The 11,503-nt window shown below is 41.0% G+C and overlaps 1 protein-coding gene across 1 annotated transcript in view; it reads right to left on the bottom strand.

The window, feature by feature from the left end:
* Window positions 1-11,503, bottom strand: part of cpne4b (copine IVb) — a 22,866-nt gene that overhangs the window by 7,322 nt on the left and 4,041 nt on the right. The window contains exons 2-10 of the mRNA XM_032534961.1: window positions 10,818-11,008; window positions 8,149-8,328; window positions 5,339-5,410; window positions 5,021-5,095; window positions 4,377-4,460; window positions 4,195-4,284; window positions 1,749-1,847; window positions 1,237-1,323; window positions 105-164 (exon numbers count right to left, since the gene is read on the bottom strand). Coding sequence (XP_032390852.1) covers window positions 105-164; window positions 1,237-1,323; window positions 1,749-1,847; window positions 4,195-4,284; window positions 4,377-4,460; window positions 5,021-5,095; window positions 5,339-5,410; window positions 8,149-8,328; window positions 10,818-10,988 — 918 coding nt within the window. The 5' untranslated portion in view covers window positions 10,989-11,008. The remainder of the gene's footprint in view (window positions 1-104; window positions 165-1,236; window positions 1,324-1,748; window positions 1,848-4,194; window positions 4,285-4,376; window positions 4,461-5,020; window positions 5,096-5,338; window positions 5,411-8,148; window positions 8,329-10,817; window positions 11,009-11,503) is intronic.

Here is an 11,503-nt window from a genome sequence, read left to right as displayed (position 1 = left end):
CACACACACACACACACACACACACACACACAGCATGGGTGGGCATGGACAGACAATGACATGCTGCTATAAATAGTGAGGAGATTTTATGTGACAAAACTTACTGTGAACTGAATTTGGCAGCCTCCCATGATGTAATCCAGGAAGGAATACATTTTGATAATCTGTCAGGGGAATGTTGAGATTTGATTTGAGATTTAACATTGGTGCTGAAACAATTGTTTGATTAGGTAATACAAAAGTTTGATAATCAATGCAAAAATACCAAATAGTTACTGGGTTCCAGTTCAAATATGAGCATGTTTTATTTCTTTGTGAATTTGGTATCTTTGGTTTTAGACTGCAGGTTGGACAAAACAGGCAATTTGAAGACCTAACCTTGGGTTCTGAGAAATATGAAATTGGCATTATTCACTGTTATGTGAAATTGAACAGTAATAACAAATCAGCTAAACAATTAATTGGCAGATTAAAGGCACTCTGTTGAGTTTTATGTCCACTAGTAATGCTATGGAGCATTGCGTCTGAGGATGCACATGTATTTTTGCAACACATTCTCACTCCCATCGCATAAAAAATGGACGCTTGGTTAAGTGCCTCTTGCGTTGTTATTGACGCTAAAATTCTCCTTTTGCGTCATATCTAAACGTGCTTTATCTAAACCCGCTAGGTCTGGCCTATGCGTCACTTTTGACGCAGTTAGGTTAAGGAAAAAGTTCTGGGTGGGCTTATAAAAAGGTACGTTTCCATGATGAGCGGGAAGTTGGGTTTAGGAAAAGAAAAACAGGACAGTTGGGTTCACGAAAAGAAGAATGGGACGGTTGGGTCGAGGAAAAGAAGAACGGGACGGTTGGGTCGAGGAAAAGAAGAATGAGATGGTTGGGTTCAGTAAAAGAAAAACGGGACAGTTGGGTTTAGGAAACGTGACACGTGGGACATGAACCCCGGTCGCTTGGGGGTAAGTCCTGTGTTGTTTGACCTATCCCCCACCCCAACTGACCTCATACGGATTTTTGGGATTTCATACTACTTGCTACTGTTGTCGCTCTTAATGCTACGTCATATTCAAGTGCCGAGTAGCTGCTACTCTCCCCGGTGCGTTATATATACACGCGATTAAGGGTGCTTTTTGCGTCGTATCTGATGCTGACAGCTGCTGCCCAAGCATCCGTATTTTACGAGTTCAGAGTGAGAACGGGTTGTATTATTATGTAGAATTTGATAGTGTTACTTCACCTTACAGTGGTTAAGAATGACAACACCAGAGTTTCTGTAATTCTTCTTCTTCATCTGGTATTTAGGGTTGATGCACTCCCATTGAAGCTGGGCAAACAAACACACACAGACACACACACACACACACACACACACAAACGTGTTATTCATGGTAAAGCTGCTGGTTAATAACTGTCTAGGAATTTGATTTTAGTGTTTGTTAACAGATCCATATGTGTGGACATTTTTCTGGCAAAATATACCTCAATATATCTATCCATAAATATAGTTTTTTGACATTTACAATATTGTATTCTTTCAAATCAAACACCTTTAAAATACATTGTTAATTGATTGATCAAGTGTTAATTGTATACTTGTTAAAAAAATTGGTAATTATGCAGGTGTTGTAACTATTTAAAAAAAGTTGAAGTATCAAAGATCCTGCTAATATCAAATCGTTGTCCATCTGAATACATTTTTGGTGATCAGTGTGCAATCATCACTCTTTCCATCCTTTTGCATGTACTCACCTGTTTGCCCTCCTGCTCTGTTCTCATCTCCTTAAAGGTGGTCTGAAACTCCCCAATAAAGTCATGTTTTCCATTAGAGTCCCAGTCCCAAACTGTGCACTGCAACAGACACAATGAGACACAATGACACACACACACACACACACACACACACACACACACACACACACACACACACACAAGCAAATGCACACATTCATTCAGTTAGACCACAGCTGCAAAACTGTCACCTAAACACACACACACATGCACTCGTGGCATGCAGGGAAATGCCATGCTGAATGATTGATAAGGCGGTGTTGATGGGGGGGCAATGGAGCGGTGAAATATTAATCTGAGGATGCTGAGAGGGATGTGGTTTAAGAGACCGCTTTGTGTGTGTGCGCGTGTGTGTGTATGCGCGTGTGTGTGTGTGTGTGTGTGTTTGTGTGCGCGTGTGTGTGTGCACGCGTGTTTAGGCGTAATAGTTTGTTTCTCTCAAAGAAGCTGCCAGACAAGAAAAATGGCCTCAATCACCAGTGAAATGTGCGGGTCCAAAGCACATTATAAACAAGTAACCCTATCATTTGAAAAGGTGGCAAAAGGCAGCAATATCTGGACTGTTCTGAAGAGTTTGTACAATCAATGACAATCAATAGAGTTGGTCAATAGAGACACTCGTTAACACAGAGAGAGACAGAAAAAAGTGCTTCTATATTTCACAAAGGTTTATTGGCTGCGAATGACGGATTTTGCTGTCGAGATTTGTGACCTTCTTGCCTGAGGTCACACTTGATTAAAAACAACGACGGCAGTAATCCCCTTATTTTCTGTCTCCCACTTAAGCTGACAAGTGCCTGGACGCATGGCAGTGTGTGTGTGTGTGTGTGTGTGTGTGTGTGTGATCATGTGTGGGCTGTATGCATGTTTTTTTTGTTTTTTTAAACAGTTTTGTGTGTGAGGGAGAGAGCACTTCCACTTCAGGTTGCTGAGAGCTGTACAAGAGAGTATTGAAAGAATGAAGAATCTCGGTTCCATTCGGTGAATACTAACTGTTTGACGGAGGGAGAGAGAGACCAACAGAGAGACAGACAGATAAGTAAAGAGGTGAAGGAAATGGTTCTGGAGCAATACAAAGCAGGAGACAGACAGACACTGCAGAAGAGGGTTATGCATTTATGCAGTGGTCAGTTAAGAGCCCCGTGAAAAGGAAGCACTGGTCTGAATAGAAATCTCTGCCCTGCCATTTCTCACTATAGCTCTGGAGCTTCAAACAGGTAGCCCTAGAAACCATAGCCGATGGCCTGCATGTGTGTGATTGTGTGTGAGCCCTTTCTCCTGCTGTCAGGAACCATGCAGAGTTAAGACGCCTCTGAATATTTAATGAACGAGCTCATGTTTATTCAAGAAAAGAAAAACTGTTTGGAGCTGATGTGCAACTACCACTTTTCATACATATGCACATACACAAACGTTTGCACGGATCTATTCTGGCAAGTAAAGGTGAGAGTTTAGGACAACCACAGAGCTCATTCACGCCCGTCCAGCTCTTTAAATAACACATCAGGCATCAGGATGACAGGAACGGCAGCACATGACCTGAACTTGACTCATGACTTGGAGAAGACATTAGAAGGATTGAGGCTGCTTTGTGACTTGCTCACATGGTTTGATTCAGTTATATAGGCTATTGTGGTATGTGGTACTTTGCTTATTTTTTTTACAAGTCTCCACATTTTATGCTGCACAAAAAAACAGCTGCAGGCCTTCATGTGCTGTTAGACCTCTCCCTCTAAAGCCCCTTTTACACATGCACTGCAACCCTAAACTTATATAAACATATCATATATAGGAGTTGTCTGATTGCAAATCTCCACATCAGTTGGGCCAGACATTAAACAGACTTTACACTCAGGAGCTGGAAGGGTAATGTCTGTTTAATCTCCAAATGGGCCTTGAATTTAGATAGAGCAGGTCATTTTACCAGAATTTACAGCAAGAGTGTTGGCGTGTTAATGACGTTTCTATCATACAGCTGAAGAGAAACTGGAAAAATACAAATATCCGAGGGTGAAGATGAAGTGTGATTTGCACGGATCTGTAGAGATGAAAACATTTTGGAACTGCTGACGGTAAGGGATGATGCTGAAATTGTCAGACAAACATAAGGACTGTCAAGAGACTCGTTTTTTTAATGACCAAATTACGAGCCGCTAGGTAACCGGCTCTCTGACTGCTGTGTGTAGCCCCCGCTCACACCAAAACAAGTATTTTTGGTAGGTGAGAATCTGTCTGACACGTACAATCTCCTGGCTTTATTGTGTATTGTGTCTCCCTGGGGGAACTTAAAAAATAAAGGGAGCTGAAGCCAAGGCTTTGGACACTCAAATTGTTGCATATTATTACTTAGGTTAAAGGAAATGATGTTGCCATTATAATGACCTGCAAAAAATAGCTGCAGACTCACCTTTAGCTCCCTGTCATGGTCACCACTGCAGAGTGTGTTCAAGGAAACTTTGAAGGATTTCCAAACTGGACTCAGGTTGTTCATGATCGTCTGAGGTGCACAAAACATTGCAGTTTTTGTTAATCCCAGGCCTGATGTGGGAAATAATACATCTGTATGTGTTTGTGTGTGCATTTAATTACCTCAGTTCTGTGTACGAGCGACTCAGTCCCGTCATCATTTAATCTAAAAATCTCCAGGAAAGGGTCTGACTTACTGAAGAAATCCTTTAGAGGGAAAACACGCATGTAAGGCCTCAGAACTGCCTTTGATCACCATAAATCATTCATATACTAACTATCATTATTTCATTATTTCGCTCCTTTTTTCTCCCTTTCTACCCATCCCTTTCCTGTCCTTCAGCCCTTCTCCTGCTTTCTTCCATCTTTTCCCTAAGGCACAACTTGTTTGGGTTAGTCATCCGTGGCTGCGCGTGTGTGTGTGTGAAAATTAATATAGTTATCTTAGTGTGTGTGGTGGGGTGGCTGAGATAGGGGGGGATTAGTCAGAAGAGGGGGGGTGGCGGGGCCCATCTGTCTCAGTAGGCCTCCTCTAATGCCAGATTGCACTTTTGTGTATTGTGTGTGAGTTGCTTTATCGCCATTCTCACAACCCTCCACCCAAATACTTTATCACGCACACACGCACACAGACACACAAACACACACACACACACACACACACACACACACACCTGCCTGCCACGCGCAAACCCACATATCTGAATATTAATTTCTTTCATACTGTATCTAAAAGAAAACCACAGGTTTTTAATCTTTGCACAAACCTTGTCATCTAGCTTACGAGCGCTGAAGGAGAGTTCAACGTAATCATCATTACCAGATAACTCCTCTGCTGTCACCTTTACAAGGGGGAGGCAGGGGTGGAGAGGGAAAAAAGGAAAGAAGCCGAGAAGGGGGAGGCAGAGAGATGTAAAGGAAGGAGGTGAGAGAAAATTGGATGTAAATGAAGAAGAGAACTGATTGAACAGGCAACATCATCAAATTAATTATCTTCAGAGTGTCTGAGTGCAAGAAGTGGTTCGTAAGTGATTTGTGCGTGAGTGTATAACTTTGGCGGCCTGACTTGGAAAACAATGACATACCGTTATGGAGGACTTTCCAGAAGTGTTTCCCTGTTTGAGTAGAGCTTTGGTCAGTTTCCTCTGAGAGACAATCTGAAACAAACAGACTCCACAAAATCAGCTCACATTCTCCACTTTTTCTCCTCGGAGGGACAAGCTTGCCCTGTTGGTGTCACTTCTCCATTCTCCTTAATGCTAGCATACAGTGCAACTGCCTACGTTACACATCCAATGGACAGAAAGCAGCATGGTGGAGTCACCTTTCTCACCACCTGTCAAATGTAATTTTCTCAGGTGTTGTATCCCTGTTTTGATCTGCCAGCTCCTATTTTGGGCTGTCCAAGTGTTACACAAGCTATAAGTGAATGCCCAAGTTTACATGTGGAGGTCAGTGAGATCCATTGAGGCTTTGGAGTGAGTAGTGACTCTGGAGTCATAGTGAGAGAAACACAAAGTGTCTCCCCTGTGCTTTCTGACCACGGTGGCAAATCTGTAGCAGGAAAAGTTAACCCTCTCTTTTATTTCATGTTGTTTATGGAGGAGGTGAACCAGGAAATGAGTCAGGCAATTGCAACTTTTACCAATTTGAGCTACGGCTTAGGGTCCGGCGTAGGTTTGTGTCTCCATGCACCTACATACGTAGCAACGGCGTAGATTTTACACATAAGTATAAATCTGCTTTCACGGGATCAGCAGCACTATAAATGCCTTCAAATTACAAGGAGTCATTTGATTCAGTTGTATTCCAAAGAGCAAAAGTGATACACAGGGGTTTTATATTGAGGACTCATTACTGGGCTGTCTACATATACTGTAAAAGTGTGTTTGTAATTATATATTATTATACATTATTATATAATTAGATCTGTGTTTTATGGTGTTCCGTTTTGATATAAAAATAAGGTTTGAAATTTGCCTCCAAATGTATTTATTAAACATGCAATAATTTATTTTTGGCCACTTGGGTGCAGCAGAAGCAATCTTATGAACACATCACGAACATATTACTTTTATGTTGATATGGCTGACTTATTTATGTCTTGTGTTTATGCATCAAGCAGATTCAAAGCAACATTGCCATTCATTTTGAGTTGTGTTTCTGGCAAACTAACAAACGTAAGTCCAATATTCACTCTCCTTTTGACTCTGTTTTTGGTCTCCACCAACTCCCGGGAAAACTATCTGGCTCACAAGCTGAAATATGTTCACCAGCTAATCAAAAAAACAAGTTTAAACATGCAATAAAGAGGGGCACTGGAGAATTATCATGGTTTTATTACATAAAAGTAGTCATGTGATCCACTGGTAATGTATAAATATGGACTGAGACACTTTAAGGTCAACGTGTTGTTTAACTGCTTACATGCTGTCTGTAGCAATATCACTGACACAATGACACAATGCGTCTGTAACATGCCTTCCCCCTGGCTACATTTCTCAGTGATGTCACCAGTAACTATGGTGGGCCTATTACTGTACACGCAAAAAAGATCCAAAATGAACACAATTTCTACACAACTCTTCTGTTATATGTCTCTTTTCACAATGTGGATTTGTAATAACAGATCCATTACTATCATTTACTGAAATGCTCATATGTGGCTCTCTTGTGCCTTAGAGTATACAATGCTCCTTTTTTAGCATGTTTTTACAATTCCAGTAAATCTCCTTGGCACTCGCATTCAAAATCCCCTTCTTCCATGTCAATTATCTCAGTTCTCCCAAATATTATACATCCACAAGCTTTATGTTTTCTGATAGCATCTCTGACACTTGAAAATGGACTTAAACACTTTAATACTGTACTTTTTAAAGTTTACTCCTGCCCTTTCTGCTTTCTCTCTTGTTCCTGCTTCTCAGCCTGTCTTAGCTGGTGATTACTTGAAAAAACTGTTAATTAGTACTACTGCAATTACAATTTTCTTTTCAAATGCTCTTTGATATTAAGTATGCACCTAAATAAGGAACATCTTTAAATATTGATCACAACTACATCATTAAGAGGGCCAACAACACCATTAGGTGAGAAAAAAGCCCATATGTATAAGGAAATGCACACAATAATGCTTTGAAAACATACTTCAATGCACCACCAAGGCTTTACATAACTAAGGACTCAAGGACAACTATAGCTCAGTGTAAAAGCAGCCGGTGACAGTAGCTGACCTCAAGTGAAACGATAGCATTAGGATTCCCTCCACGGCTAAGATTGGTCTCTCTAATCTTAAAGTTGTTCTTTCACTCTAATTAAACTAGTACAGAATACCCGATTCAGACATTTTAAATCCCAACAAGCTCAGTTTACTTTACAAAGGATTATATACTTGAGTCTATAATTCTTACACTCAAAGCATGCAGGCTGTATTTGTGCATGCACATCTCACACAGACTCCCATGCGCTACACTGGTAAACATAACACCTACTGTAAGTGATATAGTGGGTAAATGCAATGTACTGGATGTAAGTGCACTCACTGATGCACATGAATGCACTCCTTGCACTCATCATACGCACATCTGGTTCTTATGATGAACTCAATCTTCAGATGTGAACTCCAAACTTCACTCACATGCACCACTTAACTTGTGCAGCAACCTACCTGAAATGCGGTTTCCTATTCATTCATATAAGCTTAGGCTTCTAGTAGATGTCTGTTTTAATGAATAGTGTACAATGGAAGATGACAGTTATAGCAAGGAGTGTAACATGGCGTGATTACAGTAAGTGTCCAGAAGACTCATCTGTCACATCATCCATTCTTAACTAACCTGCATGTTTCACTTATGCTCCCCATTTGGTCAAGCACTGACCGGTCAAAAGACACACTGACCTGTCCTAAGGTGCACTCCAAGGCTCCCAGGAAGTCAGCGTCCCGGAGACCATTGTTGCCAGAGCTGATGTCATGAAGTTCAAAGCGGAGCCTCTGGACCTCCTCAAAGTAGTAATCCACCAGGAGGATCTTGGAGAAGACTGGGCTGCTACTGCTGCGAATCACCTCTGTACGGTCCACCTGCAAACACACAAGGATTTAGGGTTGATGCACTCCCTTTGAAGATGGGCAAACAAACACACACACACACACACACACACACACAAAGTCGGATTCATTTTGAATCAGTCTTTTTAATTGATTTATTACTTTTTATGTCCAATCAAATATAATGAATACTTTTATAATGTCTTTATTTAATTATTTAACTAACTACTTTGTTTACATTCATACTTATTGGTCAAAATATCTAATGACAAACAACTAAATCATATATTATTCTTTTGTTATTTTAAAAATCATTAGTCAACCCCTTATATTTTCATAGTTCAGTATATAACTACTATGTGAAAGTGGTGTTTCATCAAACTGTGCAAATGAATTGTTTTTAATGGTCTTTCCAAAGTGGACTGAAGTATAGAGATTTTGTCCAACACCCAAAACAGACATTGTGCATTGATTGTGAACAGCAGCAGACCTTTCAGCACTGCAGCAATTACCACAAATAGCCATTACCAAATTGTTTACACTTATCAACTTGTGGACTGGGAAATATAGATTTTTTTATGGCTAAAATCCCACAAGCGGTTTGATGACACAATAGTTGTAACATTGATCTGACATTTTCTTCTCTCGAACTGACTGACGGAGAAGCCAAACAAAAGGCTCAATGCTGCCAACAAAACATACCCGACACTAGCAGCAACGACTGGGTCCCTTTTATTGTTGATAACCCTTTGGCACACAAACATACAAACACACACACACACACACACATACACACGCACGTGAATGGCACACCAACAGACTCAACAAACACACACAAACACATTTGGCCTTTTTTTGACACTGACAATAATAGTCTGGCATCTCATCAAAGCAAAAAGAATCACAAATCCATAAAAACACACACCACCACCACACACACACACACACACACACACACACACACACACAACACCACACCACACCACACACACACACCAACACACACACACACACAGCTTTCTGTGGAGTCTCCAAAGACAGATAATAGCCACACTACTTTCTGTGCTCTAGATCTTGAGCCCCTGTGGAAAAAGTATACTTGAGTAATGGCTGTGTGTGTGTGTGTGTGTGTGTGTGGTGTGTGTGTGTGTGTGTGTGTGTGTGTGTGTGTGTGTGTGTGTGTGTGTGTGGTGTGTCAGGGCTGGAGCAGGCGGTGCCTTTGGGGCTTCCTCTTTTCCTAAAAGCCCGATTCTTTGAGGGCCGACTTTTCTTTTAGTGGCTGTAGTGGGTTCCATTAAAGCTAGAGTGAAGCTAGATACTGGTGAGTGTTGGGTGTGTGTGTGTGTGTGTGTGTGTGTGTGTGTGTGTGTGTGTGTGTGTGTAATGTGTGAATCCACGTACATGTATCAGTTAGAGTGGGTCACTGCACTAACATTGTATGTGTGGGTGTGTGTTTCTACAGTACATAGTTAAAAGGAAGAAGTGCACTTAGCATGTCTGTCTCTCCCAGAAATATAGGAAAGCGAAAGAAAGACACATAAAGACCCACTTCTTCCTGAATTTCCCTGAATGTGCCTTTACAAAGTTCAGCTAAGATGTGTGCTACTACGCCACCTTCAGAGGGAATAAGATGTTTCTTTAAGGAGATTCCATCTGAAGTCCACATGAAGTTCCTCAAAGAGGAGAAGAAGTGAAACACCTACTACCAGAAAGCACTGACAGTTCTCCGTTTCTATTCTAGAATCTATTCTAAGATGTTGTCTTCATCTATTTGTGAGATTTTATTGTGCACAGTGAGCCCAATACAATGCATGATTCCAGAAAAACGTAATTTGTTATTTTCAATATCTGACTGGGGCAGAAAAAATGATTAGGGCAGACAACTTGTTTTGGAGAGCTATGATGATCAGAGTAACAAAACCAGCACACTTTCAATTTTAAGGTGACAATATGTCAAATACTTACAACAGCAAATACAATCTGTACACCAATCTCCAAAAGATAATTTCAGTCGGCTACTGTAACAATTAGCATCCATAATTTATTAGAACCAAACATAACCTGCAATTTAGCGTGAGAAGGTTAGCGACACAATCACAGCTCTTCATGACAGCGTAGGTCCTTGATTATACACCATCATTTTGCCAAACAATTCTATGACAAGTGCTGTCTACAGAGGAATTAATTAATTAAGGAACAAAACATGAAGAGCAAATGAAGACACTGAAAGTCTAATGCAAAGATAAATTGTTTATGAAAAGCTTCAAAAGCAATATCATGTCATGCCACTAAAGAATTGGAAAGCTTTTATAAATGCTAGTCAGTTATATGGGCTGTTCTATGTGCTCTGTAAAGAAAAGAGAGAGAATGTCTTACGATGGGCAGTGATTGTTATGAGCAAGAACACTTTGACTGATGTAACCATTACACTTTCATTTTCTGGCTTTGTCTTTCTAAACTGCAGCACCCCCACCCCCACCCCACCTCTCACTTCAGCCCTTCATCCCACTAAGTTACTGTACCTCAAACCACTGCCCGTGCGACTGCATCTTAAGCACCACGCAGGGGTCAGGTTTGGAGAGAGCGTCGCGGTCCGAGATCCCCCGGCTGGCCACTCTCAGCTCCACTTTGGCGAGGCATGGTGAGCTGATGAAGCCCAGTGTGGCCTCTGCAGACTCATAGATGTTACTCATGCTGAACACACAATAACACACTGCACGGAGAGGGAGAGAGGATAAAAGACAGCGTTACTTACAAGATAGATAGATATATAGATAGACATACATACATACATACATACAAACATTCATACATACATACATACATGCATACAGTACATACAAACATACATGCATACGTACATACATACAGTATATACAATACAAACAGTACATAAAATATCCCATGCACTGCAGTGCATTTGAACTGTTGTTTGCTTTGACATGAGCAGATGCAGAGGTCCTGACTAAGCAGACAGAACTCAAACTGTTCAAGGTCAGGACTCTGAAGCTACTGAATATCAGACAAGGTCCCCAAATAACTACACACATATGGTCCAGCATGAACACAAACAAACACAAGTAAGCCTTTTTATGTTAATGCAAAGACGCATTTGGATGTACACATTCCGTATACATTTGCATACAAATGCACACATGCACATACATACAGACACACACACACGCACACACGCGCACGCACACACACA

This window comes from Etheostoma spectabile, chromosome 14, assembly GCF_008692095.1.
Source record: "Etheostoma spectabile isolate EspeVRDwgs_2016 chromosome 14, UIUC_Espe_1.0, whole genome shotgun sequence".
Lineage (NCBI taxonomy): Eukaryota > Metazoa > Chordata > Actinopteri > Perciformes > Percidae > Etheostoma > Etheostoma spectabile.
The sequence above is the reverse complement of the archived record's forward strand: the minus strand, read 5'-3'. Positions and strand labels throughout refer to the sequence as shown.